We start from the raw sequence: 18,646 nt of genomic DNA, 5'->3' as shown, positions 1-18,646 counted from the left end.
AAGCTAAATTGAGATTTTACTGTTAAACACTACCCGTTTTACAAATAACTGACGCCAGCTAGCTGTTACTTTCTTTACTATCTTTCTTTAGATATTGAGCAGTAGTTTATGGTTTATTTTGACGTGACGGTGGTTAATACTTTCTCAGTAACAGTTAACGTTAGCAGTCAGTGCAGTGCACATGGTAGGCTAACAATTCCTGTTAAATATATAAAAAAATATAAAATGTCAATATGAATGATGTAAAGCAAACAATACTGTTTAATTGTGTGCATTATTGCACCTCATTCTATTATGCTTTTATATTATATTATATTTATCAAATAGTTGATAAATAAGGAATAAAGGGGGAGAACTCCTTGGCTGCCATGCTTTCAGTTTTAAATGTTTATAATTTTTTTCTCGTATGAGATTCTTTGTTTGAATATTTTGTCTAATAAATGTAATTTATTCAAAGTGACGTTGAATTTGGGAAAAACATGTCTGGATTATTTTGATAGTTTTTTTTTATTTTGCTATTCTGTTTACTCAAGAAAAGTTTGCACTTTCAAATGTGTAGTGTGTGTTGGCTATTCTACATATGTTTACAAAGTCAGCAAAGCTGTGAAGATTTTACTTTCTCTTTTTAGTGTTCTTAAATTTTATACTGTGGTGCTGCCATTGTGTTATTGGTATTGAGTTATATGTTTGGTAATAAAAAGTCAAACTGGCAAAAACAAACGTTTTTTTTCTCGGGGTCGGGGTGGGGGGCATCATAAAGGAATTATGCTTAGGGCACCAAAATGGCTAGCAGCGGCACTGATTTGCAATTTGATGAAATGAATGAGAAATTCAATTCTGTTGTGAACAATTGCCAAGTGGTTTGGAGGTTTGTCCATGTTGTTTTGAGAATGTCATTTCTGTTTCAAGAAATGAGCCAAACCAATGGAGAAAAACTGTAACATTTTGTGACAAATACAAGAGTGACTTTTAACCTTAAAAAAATGTTGTTATTCCGGTTGGTCTTGCGCGGCAGGCTCTTTGTTAAAAACTCTGAGAGCTGCACAAACTACAGATGCAAACATAATTAACAAAACACCAGAAGCAAGACAAACAGAAGGTGTTGTAGTGTCCCAGAAAAGGAAGATCCAACAGATTGACATCCCCAAGCAGGAAACCCGAATGATACTTATTAGAGACACCTTAACAGTGTTTAGATTTACTGTTGATCTCTCTCTGGCATGGATTACACAGCAAAGATTTCAATATTTTGATCCTCATAAGTGACTATAGTTACAAAAGTAATTTCTGCACCGAGCTGAGCAAGGAAAGAGTGTAGCCTACATGTGGGTGGACGATTTTGATAAATGTAAACTCTCAGAAATAATGGCAGGAAACAATAGCCATATAATCAGTCCATGAATAATTGATGGACTGTAATGGAAGCCTATAAACACCCATTCCCACAGAACTCAGATGACTTGATTATACTTCAAACTGCAGAGAAAGCACAAATCTCAATGAATGATCGAAAACAAACAACGAAACCAGACGGATGAAAAATGAAATGAGAAAAGTAATGGAAAACTGTTATTAGGAGCCAGTGATAATCTTTGTGTGAAGAGGAAACACTAAAAATTTGAGAGGAAAAGCTTGTAGCCATACAAACTGCTCCCTCTGCTGGCAAGTTCTCTTCTCCTTCTCTTCTCTCTATCAGACAAGAGGACAAAGAATTACAAACACCCAGTAAGGGCCCATTGAAACTTTTGTATATACCTCTCCAGCTCATCACAAACACTCAACTTTACAGCGGCCAAAGGCTCATTCTGAGTTTTGTCAGGATGTTAACCTAACCTAACCTAACCTAACCTAACCTAACCTAACCTAACCTAACCTAACCTAACCTAACCTAACCTAACCTATCTTAACAAACTGATTACTTGAATCACTTAAAAGCATTAGATCAGACACTGGAAACCATGCATGAAACTACAGCAATAATTCACAAACATAAAAAGAAAATGAATATCTATTTTAAAGAATGTCTAACTTGAGATAGCATTGGCTATATTCTGCAGACTTACAAAACAGATAAAAAATTCATGCACCCTTAAAAAATTTAAGTGAATGTCCTGAACTTGTGCAGAACGCAGAGCCAATATTAATGAATAATTTAACCGTGAGATGTTAACGGGACTTTGGGGTTTAAGGGATGTGTGAATTTGAAATCCCATCGATTCAAAACAGATGTCTGAATTTTTTCATTGCAGGGTAAAGTAGCAGATGATTTATGCGGTGACTAAGGCTGCAGTCATCACTACCAGAACTCCCATTATCATTAGGCTTGTCTTGTCTTATCTGTCAATAGATCTTCTGCTCATTAATCTGTCTGACTGAAGCATATGCTTATTCATGTAGGGAAAATGACTTGGCAGATAAAACCCCTGATGGGGTTGTTTCAATGAAAAATCTAGATGACACATGAAATTACAAGGCAATGGTACATTTTATAAAACATGATCCAATTGCTTTTGTTCACCACTGGAGGGCGGCAGTATTACTTCAAAATTAACTTGGAATTTGGGACCTTGCAATGAAATTAATTTGCATGTAACTCATCATCCAGCTATTGATCTCAGTGTATTGTCTTGTTTATATTGAATGGTGCATGAACTTTGTTTCCCATCTTATAAACCATTACAGGAGCAAATCCAATTTTTGTTGTGAGACAACAATTTAAAAATTATTATCTATAATATTTGACTCTAAAATTTTGACTTTGATGTTGATTTTGTCCTTCCCAACTCAGAGGCCTTGACCTTCTTGACTGTCAATCACACAATGTCATAATTTTGAAATTTTGATTCTGTTTAAATGATATTCACTACTAAAACACTTTTTACAGTTTGATGGTAATACAAGAAAATCATCTACATTATTTCTTCTGACTGCATTTGTCAAGCTCAAGCATTCAACCCTATTATTTAAGTTATTGCAATAACAATTATTAAACAAACATTTTAATTAATTTACAAAAAAATAAGTTAATCAATAACTAGGCTACGAATTAACACAGAAACTAACTAGCTTCTTATGGCAACATTTTGCAACCATGTTAGCCATTCTCAATTTTTTTTTAGAATCATTATATTTAACACATTTTTATTTGATTATGATTTTGTCATCTTTATTGTTAATTGTAAATTATTGGGTAACAATTTGTTTTAAGATGACATAGGTACACGTTTTAACATGTACTTGGTAATTACAGTGCATTATGCATAATTAGCCTACAAGTATAACTAACCCAAAACCAAATCCTAACTGTAACTCAAAGTTAATTAATATTACTCAATACTTATTTGAGTAAGTACAATGTAACTGTCACTTTAAAATAAAGGGTTACACTTTATTTTAAGGTGCTCTTGCTACAGTGTAATTACACGTTTAAGTACTGAGTAAAATTAATTAACTACATGTAGCCTATTTACTAAAGGGTTAGGGTTAGGATTAAGTTTGGTTTAGGGTTAGTTGCATGTAATTATGCATAATTTGTAGTTTTTATTACTATAGTAACTACATGTAACTTGTAACCAGGACACTGTAATATAAAGTGTTACCAAATAAAGTGTAACCGATTATTGCAAATTGTAAAATAACACAAAACTGCAATTTTGCAACTTTGTTTTTTTGCCTACTCTATAGAAAATGAACAGAAAATAAAACCTAAAAAAAACGTTGGCCTAATTTAACTAACAAAATAAATGTGTATCTTTCTAAATGTAGCCTAGGCCTATGAGTATAATTCATCATTCACTGATTAATTATTATCTAATTAATAACTTATATATGAACATTTGCAATGAAAGCATTATTTCCGTAGTGTTTTCCGTCATGTTCAGTCCATTATTTTCTCCGGCTGAATCTCAGTTGACATTGAGGTGTAAGATGACACCTGTCCGCAAACATCCAGTTTAGACCTGCTCTATCAGTCGCCAGTAGGACTTTTCCCCCCCATCAGTGTTTCTACTCTTACGTGACCATAAGGTATGTGAATATATAACTGTATTTGAGTACAATGTTCAGTTTTATATCTAACTAATTTTGCTGTGGACGTGTTTTGTGTAATCCAGGTAGACGTGACGTGACGTCACGTGCTGACGACTCGCCCGATCTTGATTTCAATGAAAAGAAACTTGCTTCTCATCTCTACAGTATCATAATAGCACAAATGTATCGAAATGTAAGCGTAATTAAGCTAGAATATATATATATATAAGCTAAAAATATACACGTGTCGTGTCTGCCTTTACAAATGTCGTTCGCATGTTCGGCGTTCACACCTGTTTACATATTAGCCTACAATAGCGTGAACAACAGGTGTTTACGGAAGTAGCCTACGCGAGCTATTAGCAACATGTTTACTTTGAGAAATTATTATGTGTATTTTTGCTAAAATATTGTGTAACCCACGTATAAAGCGTGTGTGATCATGTGTCAGCTGTGCAGGAGGAGTGTGCTGTATGATTGAGTCCTCTATGATGGAGGAGCTGGCTGTTTTGGACCTGTTGGAGTGTCCTTTGTGTATGGAGCCTTTAGACGTGTCTGCCAAGGTTTTGCCATGCCAGCACACGTTTTGCAAATCATGCCTTCAGCAGCACGAGGCATCACACCACCATCAGATGTGCTGCCCAGAGTGCAGAACTGCTGTTCCTGGATCAGTGGAGGAGCTTCCCACCAATCCGCTGCTAGTGAGACTCCTAGAGAGCCTCCAGGAACGGGGTCCACAGGGCACGCCGAGGGACAGATCCGGCAGATATGTGAGCTCTACAGTCCAGGAGAACCTTTTAGGCAGTTACATTCAAGATCTGCCCAAACAGGAGCAGGACACACAGTGGGTAAGAAGTACATGTACTTTTGTTGCTTGCATTTAGTTTATTTTGGTAGGGACAGATACAATGAACACAGATTATCTTCTCAAAGTAATCCCATGTCGGTGTCATAGTGTTTACAGCCAAGGCTAAATTGCATTAGAGTGCGAATAACGATTTGAAATGCACAGACTTAAAAAGCAGCCTTTGCTTCTTTCCTTTTTTTTTTTTTTTTTTTTTAAGCTGCTGCTAGTGTATTTTGTGACATGCAGTTGAGTTGGTCTTGCCTGCATGTCAAGACTTAGGCTTGTTTGCTTTTCTTTCGGGATAACAATTCTTTCTGGTTTGGTCACACTTTATATTACTGTAAAAAAATATAGGCCAATATGATCAATAAGTTATGACAACGTATGTTTTTACTTTGCTGTAACTCATCAAAATTAAGTTCTATACAAGATTTATTTAAGTTCAAATGACTTAAACATCCACGTTAATTGTACTTAAAAATGTAAGGCAGCAACTTTTAAAAAAAACTTCTGTGTACTTGCATAAAAAAAAAAAATCAATGCACTTTGTTCATGTTGTATTGCAAAACACTTTTGCCTCTATTGGGATATGGGTAAGGTTAGGCACAAGTTTGGTGGTATGGGTAGATTTAAGAGTGGGTTAACGGGTAAGGGAAGGGTTGACCTTGTAGTTAGATGTAGGCTAATTACATAAATTCATTTCATGCAGGTATAAAAAAAAAAGTACTTTGTAAAAACATAAACAATAAGCGCCATTGTATCAAGTGAATAATTTAAATGTTAGTAGTACATACAGTACTGTACAATGCACTTACTATAAAGTAGGACCAAAAGTTTTTTTTAAATGTTATGATGATGTAGATTTATCATTATGCTGATAATAGTGCTCAAAATATGAATGATTTCCAAAAAATCTGTCCAGAATGTATCATATTACATTGTGTCTGTTGTCATGCCAAATCAAACATGATGTTTGTTTTTCGATAGAACAATAATCCTGCGCAGTGTAGGCTAAATTATGATGAAATGTGTATTTATAAATAAATCAGTATGGGTTTTGTGTTGGGATGTATGCAGGGTCAGTTTGTCTTTCCGACCTGCTTAAGAGCTCAATTATCTCTGTGTGTGTTTAACAATGTCCACTGAAACACACTGGGCCTTGGTTTAGTTTAAGTAGGTCGGTGGATTTGAGTTTCAGTTGGGAAAAAAGCCATTGCATCGGCGGCCACAAACAGTAACTCTGTTTAGCTCTTGCATTTCCCATTCCATGCCTCTAATTTCACGAGTTCACACGTACATGAAATCAGTTGTAGTAATTTATGCGTATTTGGCGTCCTGTCCGGGAGAGGGCTATGAGCTTGGAATTTGGCTCGAACCCAGAGTACTCCCCCCTTTTGATTGGGATAGACAACCAGCCAAGAGTGAGGTGATGGAGTGGTGGAGGGATGGTGTGAAACTGTCATGGGACAGAGGTGAGGGAAGGCTATATTTATACCGGCTTCCTCTTGTGCTGATTGGTTGATTACCTGAACATGCATTACAAGTACTCGAGAGATAGGATACAATAAAGAGAGCTGTTAGATGCTGTGTTATTTACATACATAAAGTATATATAATATATATATATATATATAGTAAAGTCAGTGTAATATTTGAAATGTCATATCATAATTTTTGTGCATTACCGTAATGAAAATTAAGTTTTCGGCATTGCATTAATAAGAATTGGATGTATTTAATTGTCATGCCGATAATGCCACAATGTAAAAATATAATGGTCCTACAATGGCTTCATTCTTTTTTTTCTTTAGAATTTGGAGTAAAATATGGCCCAAATGTGTTCTTGACAGGCTTCCTTTTTGTTTGTTTCAGGTGCAAGCCCAAGCTTTATATGACTTCCAGGGGAATGCACCTGGGGAGATCACAATGAAGTCAGGTGACATCATTTATCTGCGGTGGAAAGTAGATGATAACTGGTATTATGGGGAAAGCAAAGAGAGCAGTGGTCTGGTTCCAGTCAACGTGGTGCGAGTCATAAGTGAGCAGTCGCAGCCCCTGGCCCTCTGCCGAGCACTTTATGACTTCAATGTGAACAATCTAGATCCAGACGACAGCAAGGAATGCTTAACCTTCTTCAAGGTCAATCTATTCTTCTTTAATCAGTGTACTACCACAATTCAGTTTTGTTGGTACAGTGGCCACGAAAAGCATTTGGACACTTAATCCATGCTAAAGAAAATGATGAATTTCATTACATTAACAAAAATGGCATCTGCTAAAATGATTGATTGACTGAAGTGACAAAATACTTCTTTTGGCCATTGTATATTAAACATAAGCATTTTGAGTATTACATGCCTCATTTGGGTGGATTATAGAGTGGGAACTGGGAAGCGAATACATTTCTTTTCTTGGGGCTCTTTTATGTAGCAGTATTGTTAGTCACACCACAGGACTTGAATTATATAACAGTTCTGACTCAGGCACAGCTTCCATTAAAGGACATTTCCTGGAGTGTTTTTTTCTTCTTCTTTGAGAGCAGATGGTCCAAATGGGTCTGGAGCCGAGTTAAGGGTGTAATGGGCCTGCAGCGTAGAGTGATTTGAGCCAAGTAAACGTCTTCAGGGACGCCTATGCACCCTCAGCTGCCTAACACACGGCTGTCTCTCTTTCCCCCCACAGGGAGACAGCATTACTCTCATTAAACAAGTCAATGAAAATTGGGTCGAAGGTAAACTCGGAGACAAAGTTGGGATTTTTCCTTTGCAGCTCACAGAGGTAAGGCAACAAGTTTTTATTCTAGATTTCAAAACATGGAGAATCTCTTTGAAGAAATGTTCAGATCATATTTAACCCCTGAAATCTGAATATAAAAAGGGTAACATTTTACAATAAGGTTTCATTAGTCAACTACATTAGTTAATATGAACCAATAGTGAACCGCAGTTCTACAGCATTTATTATTCTGTGTTAATGTTAATTTCAACATTTACTAATACATTGTTAAAATCGAAAGTTGTATTTGTTAACATTAATTAATGCACTGTGAAGTAAAGTGAACAAACAATGAACAGCTGTATTTATATTAACTAACGTTAACAAAGATGAACAAATACAACATGAGCATGTATTGCTCATGCTTAGTTATTACATTAACTAATGTTAACAAATTAAACCTTGTTGTAAAGTGTTACCAAAAAGAGTAAATATTTTGCACATAGAAAAGAATTCTAAAATTAAGCAGATTTCCCACCATCACTGTAATGTGAAAATATTGGAAATAATGTTAAAAAGACCATACATGTAAATTGAAGACAGTACAACAATGATACTTTTATACCATTTATTACCATTTTGTAATAAAGCTAGTGTTGGACTTTAAGCCTGGCCTATAATAACTTTCTTTAAGTATATACAGTAGTATATGATATTAATACATTCACATACTTTGTTTTGAGGCTTACATTACATTGAACGCCACTAAAATAATCATTTAAATGTGCATAGAGTTACATTTACATTCTAAGTTTTATTGTGGTAGGGATAATGAAGCATGTAGCTGAATGTAGCTTCTTATTTTTGGTCATTTTGAGCAACTTTTTTCCGGAAACGACTTCATCTCTGATTAAATGCAATAGTGAACTCCTGAACTTTAGCTTTGGTTGGAGTTAACTTCATATTTTAAAATGCATATTTTTATATTTTCTTCAGCAAAAATGAGTTTGCGATCAAACATTAATTGCACAGACCTCCTGTTGACGACCCCTGATTCAAGCAATTACAGTAATGAGAATATTGTGGACCATTGAGAATGAGGGATATTTGCTTAATTGTCATGAAAATAATGTCACAGCACAAATAAATTTAATCATCCTAAAAATAGACTTCTTTGTGCAAAATATCCCATTTTTCCTCTTGATTTTAAACGTAACCCAGATATTCCTTGACTGGTTTATTCTTTCTAAGCCTTTATGCAATAATACGTTAATTTAAAATGACATCACTCACTGCTTTGTGACGTGAAATCTTCGTCACTATTTGCCAATCTTTTCAATTTTCGCTAATCGTTTCCCCTGTTTAATGTCACGATTAAATTCCGAACAATAGGCCCTCGTCTCTTAGCGCCCGTGCTGTCGGCAGCTACTTGCGGAGCGTGATAACGGGCTTTTATAACGGACGTGGTTAGTGAGCTTGCTATCTCTGACGCAGCAGTCCTGTGACTGAGATGTGCATTCTTCCGCCACCGCTGCTCCGGTGAACCTCATGTGTCGCTGGATAATCAAGCTCCAGATTTCATTATCCATGCACCGGCTTATATCTGAGGTTAGTCAGATAAAACAGCCAGCCTCCCTCTCAGAGCGCCAGTCGGGCATCTCAGCGGTGACCAGCCAGGCGTGAAGGCACAGTAATGCTGTCTTTTTCTTTGGTGGCAGAGCAGCACATCATGGGAAAAGGGAGGGGGAGTGTCACTCCTGCCCACATGTGCTGCACCAGTCCATCTTAACGGTGCGTTCCTCAGATCCAGCTGCCTCTTAGGAAGTTTGGGGGCGAGCAGGTGGGATGAAGCGCTTTTAACTTGCACTTTTCTTACTGGCAAACTCACAGCAGGTAAAGTGGCTTACGCAGATGAGAGCCAGCATGTCTTTATTGTGCATCTCAGCTTCTTTTTTAACCTGATTTGTGTCTTTCCGCTGTAGCCGAATCCGGCTGCGCACGAGCTTCTGGAGAAACGCAAGAGGAGGGACTCAGTGGAATCGCACCCACGGAGCGCCGGCAGGGTCAACGCAGACGCTTACGTCCACAGGCGGCTCTCTGGAGCGTCTCACAAGTCGGCCAGGCCTCCAAATGTCAGTCTCCTGAACAGCCTGAACCATCCTCCTCTCAGCCAGAGCCAGCAGCCACCTCACATCAGCTCCACCGCACAGCCTTCCTCCAGCAAGACGCCACAACTCGCCACATTTAACAAACCACGTCTGAGGAGCTCTCACAGAAACTTGCCTAAGGTGAGCAGTCCCTGTGCGGGGTTGTATTTTTATCACATTTCTTTGTGTAGGAATGCCAATTTGCTACGCAGACATGCGATTAGTTAGCCATGCGTGTGTTTTTGTCATTCAGCGTCTGTGATTTAGCTACACTGGGTGTTTTTTGGATGATAATTCACGAGTATAACATCCTATTCATTATTGGTGAAGGAGAGAGATGATGAGTCAGAGATCTTCATTTTTAATGGCGAGGCAATGTTTGTTTCGGTTATCTGTGATCATCCTTGTATAGGAAAGGAACAATACTTATAATATCTTAATGTGCTCATGATGCAAATGTGCCTGATTCAGTCTCACAAGATCTTGCAAAGTAGATTTAGTTAATCTTTGAAATCACTGCTAATGTATGTGATTTACCTAAAAGGAGCAGTTACTTTCTTCATGCTTTCTCCTGTGTACAATGTGTACAAATATTTCTCTCCGCTGTCAGTGTGAGATGTTTTGCTATATGAGAGGAAGCCAGTGTGCCTGAGAGCTAAAAATGCCCCATTCTCTGTTGCAGCTTTACAAGCTCATGACTCATATAGGGTTACATAACACTTTCCTCTTATCTGGTTGAAAGGCTCATTCCTCTCCACTGAGCAGTGACTCTCTCTCTCTCTCTCTCTCTCTCTCTCTCTCTCTCTCCTCCTGCCATCAGTTGTGTCATTAATAGATGGCGAGGAGAACATCATGGTGAGGCGAGTCACTCGGGGGTTCAGTTAACACTGGATTTTTCTTCAGATTGTGCAACACTGTGTGAAGTCATAGGAAACATGCCCACTGTTTCTGACTCAGCAGTGTCATTTAAATAGAAGGAAAATATTTAAAGCAATAGATCGCCCCCCCCCCCCCCAAAAAAAATGATGTCATTATTTATTAACTCATCGTTGGTGCAAACCCTTCATGAGCTTATAATGGAACACAAAAGAAGATACATTGCAGAATCTGCTGGCTGCTCTTTTCCACAGAATTAAAGTGAACCGGTTCAGGTGCCGTACCATATAAGTAGTCCATATAATTTCACCAAAACTTTTGAGGGCAAAAAAGGTCCATTGTCTTTGTCAGTAGATGTATGAAGCACAGCTCACACAGAAGTCACTTTCAAACCAAGCTGCTTTCTGTTGATGCTTTGTGTTCACGTGACCAACTTGAACTCATATGCATGGAGAAAATATTTCGCCCTTAGACGTGAAATTCCCAGTCGCATTGATTCTGATTGAAATGACTGGAGAGCTGTCATGCAAGACAGACTTTAAATCAGAAGTTGCAAATAAAAGGTTAAGCAAATAGGCAATCTAAATATGATCTGTGAAGTTGGGTGTCCCATGGTGGGTTATAACAGAGGAATATTCTCATCAAACAATCTCTAGTCAAAAACCTGATCATTTTGAATAGGCAAAGTCTAACAAACTAATTACATTTCTTAAAAGGCAAATATTAAACATTCCAAGAAAGTTATAAATGATGGACTCATTGTATATGAAGCGTTTTTAAATAGTATGTACTTACATTTTAATTAATAACGTGATATAATGCATTTACTGTGCCCGTAAATGTTTTTAGATTGCACTTGCATAGCAAATACTTGCATGTAATTACATCTATAATTACACTGTTGACCCTTTCCTTAACTAACCTTTAGACTTAACCATACCATACCATAAAGCCTGTCTCTATCCTTACCCGTATCCCACCTCAGTAGCAGCAACAAAATAAGTACATTGCACCTAACAATTCTCTTTTACACATACTAGTTAAAAACACCTACATAGTAAAAAAAGAAGAAAAAAAAGAAGTAAGTTTTACAAATAATATTACAAGAAAATAATATTTCAGTCTTTCTACTTCGAAATTTCATGTTTAATTTAATGGGTTACTTGCTGTTTATCTGTTATTATTTCTGAAATTTACTTGCAATTTCTGAGTGAACATAAGCTCAAAGTAAATCCTACACCAGATTTTTTTTGTCTGTGAAATAAACTGGGACCGAACTTCCTTTCTTAAAATAAATGCTCTATTGTGCTCTTGTGGCACTTTTTAGAGACAATTTTGGATCGCAGCACTTCTTATGTTAATGTTACCGCCTCGCTAGGATGAATCACCTGTGCTGTATTTCTCATTTGTACGTCGCTTTGTATAAAATGTGTTAATGCACTCCCTGTGTCTTCTGTGGCAGTTCTGATCTAACTAAGCTGTAATCACCTGCTCTCTCTCAGATAATTATGGGACATACTGTAGGTGTAAGTGTTTAAGAGAGGCGTGGAGATTGTCAAAGTTACAGAAACTCTACACAGGATTCACAGATCGATCTCTTGTTTCATCATGCTTTTGTAATGCACTAATATTAGACTGGATCTCGGTTTAAGAGAAAGACTCATGACTCAGTTGCCCAGACGTATTTCCCCGACAGTCCGACAGTGAATCTTCCATATTAGTGGCCTTAATATTAGTTTTTTTGTCATCAGTGTGGAAACATCTCAATCCGAGACTGAGTCAGCTCTGCGACTGATGTCAGAGATATTTAATGTGGGGTTATGTAAGAGAAGAGATGTGCATGTAAATATTCAAAATAACTCCTGAATTAACCTTAAAACTTCATTATAATTTATCTGTAAAATGGTAGGAGTTCTGTTTATAGTTGAGTTTAGGGATTGCATAAAAGTTGGAAATTCTTAACGGTTACATTATTACATAATTAATTGGGTAACTCTTTACAATAGTAATAATAATATGTTATTAAACTGACATATTTCAAGTTCTTCATGGTCTTTGAATTATTTTTTGATTTTTAGATCGTCTTGTTTTTGCTTTTGACTTGTTTTGTTTTCAAGCTTGTTTATTTAACATTTTTGTCTTTTTGTGTTGCATTGTTTTGTTTTATAATGTCTTATTTTATGTGTCTTTTGTTTGTGTTGACTTTTGTTTTTAATCTTGTCTTTTGTTTCTGTCTTGTCTTTTTTTATTTTGTATTGTTTTTTGTATTGCTTTGTTTTTGTTTTGTTTTCAGGCTTGTTTATTTTTTTGTCTTGTCTTTTTATGTTGCGTAGTTTTGTTTTATCATGTCTTTGTCTCTTTTGTTTTGTTTTTAACTGTTGTTTTTGGTCTTGTCTTTTTTGTTTTGCTTTGTTTTTGTCTTGTTTTGGTTTCAGGCTTGTTTATTTTTTATTTTTTTGGTATTTATTTATTGTTTTGTTTTATCTTGTCTGTCTTTTGTCTTTTTTTTTTTGTTAATTAGTTATTATAAAGTAATAATAAAATACGACTCATTGTTTTCATATGTTAAAAGACATGTTGTCAAGGGTCTACATAAGCACAAATGTTTGAAGTTCAACAAATCTATTAAAGTGTTTTCAAACACCTGTACTGAAGATATTACATTGCTGTCAGTGTTTGTGCGCAGAGACAAAAATGACCAGTTACTTTCTAACTATTACAGAGGGACAGGACAATGAATGGTGAAAGTCCGCCAGCCATTACCATGGCACTGATTAACCCCCAGGCGTCCTCCGTACCATCAGAGAGCAAGATGTCTGCTACACAGCAGCTCTCCATCAGTGTGTGAGTGCTTTTGAGATCATATGTAACTTTGAAGAACACCTAAAAGATTGTCTTGCATTGAAGCGAAAACATTTTAATTTAATTTTGTTGATTGTAAAGATCTTTAGTTACTGTGTCTCTTTGTGGCCTAGAGACATTTAGGAATGAATTCATTGGGCTTTTAAAGCGACAGTTCACCCTTTATTTCCCATAATTTTTTAAGAATCTTTACATTTCTCATACAACAACAAAAGAATGGGTTTGAGTGAGTAAATAATGACAGTGTTTTCCTTTTCGGGTGTTTGGCTGAAATATTTCTTCAAGCTGATGTATGATCTGTTTAGGTGTGCGGCGCTGTATTCCTACACACCTCATCGCTCTGAGGAGCTGGAACTGAGGAAGGGTGAAATGGTGGGGGTTTATGGGAAATTCAAAGAGGGGTGGTTGCGTGGACTGTCTCTCAGAACAGGCAAAGTAGGGATCCTGCCGGCCAACTACGTTACCCCTGTACTCAGGTGAGCAGAAAAACACCTCTTCAAAACGCCTGTTATCACTACTTTCATTCTCTTACATTATTTAATATGATAAACGTATTATTAAAATATTGATGCAAGCTTTTTTGATCAATTTATTGGTGCATGGGTTCTTTACATTTTCTAAATAACTACAGAATGCAAAAACATTTTTGTGGAACTTTTTAGTTCTAATTGGAACCTTTTTATTTTTACGAGCACACGCCTATTATCTTGATAATCAAGTTTACACTAATATACTAACTTTCTCACAGAACATCTGCAAGGTTTCTTGAACAAACCAAACCTGCCGTTCCTAATGCAAGCACATTATCAACAAAACGACACACCCCACACAAGCCGCAGGCTGTAGTCCTGGCCTTAGACAGAGTAAACAGCGACACCCCATCAGCTACAATGGCTGTGATGTCAGCTGCCGGTCCCGGGAGAGCACCGCAGCCTGGTGTAAAGCAGGGATGGAGCACAGTGAGACGCGCCTTCCATGCCACACACAGAGGTGAGAGCCAACAAGCCCCAGCACGCTATGACAACATAAGTCAGTCTTTAGCCATTGCAACTGTTCCAAATCAAAAACTAGTCGTATTTGTGTTTTATGTGCACATTTCGTCCTTGTAAGTGAATGTACATTACCAGTCAACATTTAGAATAATTACGTAAAATGTTTTTGAAAGCCTCTTATGCTTTGATCAAAAATACAATTTATTTGATCAAAAATACTGTAAAAACAGTGATATTGTGAAATATTATTACGATTTAAAATAACCGCTTTCTGTTTGAATATATGTTAAAATTTAATTTATTCCTGTGATGCAAAGCTGAATTTTTCAGCATCATTACTCCAGTCTTCAGTCACATGATCCTTCAGAAATCACTCTAATATGCAGATCTGCTGATCAAGAAACATTTCTTATTATTATCAATGTTGAAAACAGTTGTGCTGCTTAAAGTTTTTGTGGAAACTGTGATATACTGACCCTTCAAAAGTTTAAGTGTCAGTAAGATTTTTTTTTTTTAATAAATTAATAGTTTTATTCAGAAAGAACACATTCAATTGAAAAAGTGACTGAAGACATTTATAATGTTACAAATGATATGCATTTCAAATAAATGCTGTTCTTTTGAACTTTCTATTCATCAATGAATCTTAATATTAATATTAACCAATAATAATTGATAATTGATCAGCAAATCATCATATTAGAATGATTTCTGAAGGATCATGTGACACTGAAGACTGGAGTGATTATGCTGAAAATTCAGCTTTGCATCACAGGAATAAATTACACTTACAATATATTAAACTAGAATAAATATTTTTTAAATCGTAATAAAATTTCACAATATTACTATTTTTTACTGTATTTTTGATCAAATAGATGCAACCTTGGTGAACATAAAAGACTTCTTTCAAAAACATAAAAAAGAAAAAAACATAAAAAAAATTATTCCAAACCTTTTACCAGTTGTGCCTCTGTATGGGCCGCTCTACAAAACTGGTACATTTTTTGTGTACCTAATTAAAACAGTTTCATAATTTATTTTCAGTTAAAGGGATAGTTCACCCGAAAAGGAAATCATTTGCTCAACTCATCATTCAACAACTCATGTTGTTCCAAATATGTATGATATTCTTTCTTCAGTTGAAAACAAAAGAAGATAATTTAAAGAATGTTGAATATAACAATGTAATCAAACAGGTGACAGTACCCATTGACTTCCATTTTAATTATTTTTTCCTACTATGGAAGTCAATGGGTGCTGTCACCTGTTCGATTACCAATATCCTTCAAAATATCTTCTTCTGTGTTCACCAGAAGTAAGAAACTCATACAGGTTTGGAACAACTTCAGGGTGAGTAAATAATGACACATTTTTAATTTTGGGGTGAACTATCCCTTTAATTTTAATTGAAAAAGTGATATATGGATTATTTTCTCTTCATATATTTTTAGATATTAGTTGACATACAGACATTAACTTGCATGGGCTGTGTTTCTTCTGCAGCAGTTACATTTGTGTATTTGTTCAGCCTGATGCAATGATTCACTTCTGCTTGACCTTTCGTTTAGGGTCGCCTCACCACGGAAGCTACAATTCACATTCCATCCTAAGCCTTCAGCCTCCTCCTCAGGATTTGGGACAGATCTATACTTTCGGTCGTTCACCCGTTCTTCCCAAAAAGAGAAACGGATTGTTCTCAAACCCCATTAAGACGCAGCATTGGGCATATGAAACAACAGCACCTTCTGCTGGCGGATATCAACCGGTCTACAGGGACCCTGTCCAGAAAGAGGCCAGCACAGCTCCTCAGTCCATTCTGGTTAAACCAGAGGCTCATAAGCACAATGCAGAGAAGGTAAAAAAAAAAAAAAAAAAAATTCTCAAGTATTTTAGGCATATTAGGATAGAATATTTAAAGGCACAATTGCAATTGAATAACATAAGCTTTGGTTTTACTGGCTGAATTTGTTTTTTGATGTTCTTTTAGCCAGTAAAGTCAGTCCGGTTCCTGACTCACGATGCTCCTCAGACAACATCAAAAATAGCGTCCGCCTCCTCTGCAGGACACATCTCTGGTTCCCAGTCTGGCCTTTCGGCTCTTGACCACTGGAACCCTTCAGCCATCTTGGGTCGGGATGGAAATACATTAGTTCTTAAAGACACAAAAGCACTTCCTGCCAGAAAGAGCACAGGTCAGGATCACGCCGCTATGGACTGCCTCTTGCTAAATATAAAGCCAGTACTGATCAGCAACCAGTCCGGATCTAGTAGGTGGGTATTCTTGATAGTGTTTTCAAGAGGAAGTATTGCGTTATCTGATCTAATTGCTCTTGTGTGGGAAAATTATCTAGAAATTAGTAGCAGATTTTTTTTTTATCCTTCCTCCTAAAAATTGTCAGTTAGCAGATATTATTACCAGATCTCTGGAGATAACACACCGAAACTGAAAAACATTTCCTGTTAAGAAGAAGCAGTCAGATATGCTGTGGCACATCCTGGCTTTTTGTGTTTGATGCATTCTGACACGTTGATAATGCTTTTGATGTTGACACATGGATTTTTCTGCAGATATAGGGTAATGAAGGGGTACAACGCTAAAACGGATGCAGAGCTCACGCTGACGGAAGGTGAAATCGTCATCGTTCAAAGGCCTCGAGCAGATGGAAGGCTTCTGGTGACTCAGGAGATCAGTGGGAAAACAGGCCTTTTCCACATCGGCGTTCTGGAAATACTAGACAAAGTCCTCTGAGTGCCACAGTTTCTTCTGTTGTGTACTTGTTCTCCGACCAGTGCTGTGTTTAGAGTCAAGTCGCTTTAGCCTGTTGTGCAATATACAGAAATTTGAAGCAATATCCTGTTTATAACATATGACAGATCACATCATTTTTCACGCACACCCACCTTGCTCAAAAACCTGTAGGCTTTCCCTTCGTCATTAGTCAGTTATGACTGAAACATGTGCCTTTTTGTATGTTGAATCACTGTTTGCACTTTTGGATGGGGTGAGAGAGGTGGGGATGTTTGTTAACTCTGGGAACCAAGTAGCCCAAGACTCTATGGCCTGGTTTCACAGACAGCGCTTAGATTAAGCCAGGATTATATTTTAGCTCAATTAGGACATTTAAATTGCTTTTATACGGAGCCCCTGAGGGGACCTTTGCAAAAAAAACAAAACAAAAAAAAAACGGACTTTAGCGTGCGCACGAGAAACTTTCGCAAATCTCAAATGCAAACTCCCTATAAGACAAATCTCTGGGGGCATGCTCCAAGCACACTCTCATCTCATCCCTTTTCCCACATTTGTAGTAATGACTAACCAAACCGGAAATTGTAACGCGTGAGAACGCGATAGTTTCTCGTGCGCATAGTTTCTTTTTTTGCAAAGGTCCCCTCAGGGGCTCCGTACTTTTATAAACATGTTGTAGAGAAAAACAAAACATTGTTGTTCGTTTTGAGAAAAAAAAAAAAAAAACAACAACAAAAAAAACAAAACAAAACAAGTTGTTCGTTTTGAGACAAAACAACGGCACTGACACATGTTTTACGATGTGTCAGTACAAGTTGCTTTAAGTTAAAACAGCCCAAACATGCATTTTAGTCTTGGGACTAGCTTAAGCCTTGTCTGTGAAACCGGGGGTACGACTGCTGGATTGAAGGAGGCCTAATGATGACTTACTCAAGATTGTCTTTTTCACGCACAAAATTCTGTTGTCTCGATATAGTAAAGGTGGAAATGTTTTGTTGTATAAAATGTCATAGCAACTACTGTACTGTATATCCTGAATCTTCAGGTTCCCTGTTCTCAGTCCATGTATTTTTTTATTTTATTTTTGTGAAAATGATTAAACTAATAATAATAAACAAAAAAGACTTAAGAATGAAGCTTTATGACTTTTATTGAATTGAATTGGGTATTATTGTTTGCATTTAAAAAAAACACGTTTTTCCTTTTGCACCCCCTTCACGTGAATAATTTGCCATTTCAGTAATGACTTCAATACAGACTGAATCATGACACACACACACACACACACACACACACACAAAATAATAAAAAAAATCAAGGATTCAGTTACATTGGGATAATTCTGATAATAATAAAGCATTTCAGATGGCAAAATGTTGAATATAATACAATGCAGTTAGATGAAAGGAATGGTATTGGGATAGACTAT

General features: G+C 36.7%; 1 protein-coding gene across 3 annotated transcripts; it reads left to right on the top strand.

The window, feature by feature from the left end:
* Positions 1 to 4,518: 4,518 nt before the first annotated feature.
* On the top strand, positions 4,519 to 18,351 carry sh3rf2 (SH3 domain containing ring finger 2; the record flags this gene model as incomplete). 3 transcript variants are annotated; one of them, XM_081381973.1, is made up of 11 exons in its annotated part: positions 4,519 to 4,877; positions 6,749 to 7,015; positions 7,559 to 7,654; positions 9,574 to 9,879; positions 13,337 to 13,458; positions 13,782 to 13,952; positions 14,225 to 14,466; positions 16,040 to 16,326; positions 16,459 to 16,742; positions 17,040 to 17,577; positions 17,867 to 18,351. In XM_081381973.1, the coding sequence occupies 10 exons, from the start codon at positions 4,521 to 4,523 to the stop codon at positions 17,218 to 17,220; spliced, it is 2,313 nt and encodes a 770-aa protein (XP_081238099.1). In that variant the 3' UTR covers positions 17,221 to 17,577; positions 17,867 to 18,351. The 3 variants fall into 3 exon arrangements, with proteins under 3 accessions (XP_081238099.1, XP_081238100.1, XP_081238101.1); XM_081381974.1 differs by having other exon boundaries at positions 4,521 to 4,877; positions 17,040 to 17,599; positions 17,867 to 18,333; XM_081381975.1 differs by lacking the exon at positions 17,867 to 18,351 and having other exon boundaries at positions 4,521 to 4,877; positions 17,040 to 17,632.
* Positions 18,352 to 18,646: the final 295 nt, after the last annotated feature.

Source organism: Scardinius erythrophthalmus (assembly GCF_964197995.2).
Source record: "Scardinius erythrophthalmus genome assembly, chromosome: 13".
Taxonomy (NCBI): Eukaryota; Metazoa; Chordata; class Actinopteri; order Cypriniformes; family Leuciscidae; genus Scardinius; species Scardinius erythrophthalmus.
Note: the sequence above shows the minus strand (reverse complement) of the source record. Positions and strands in the feature narration are given on the sequence as shown.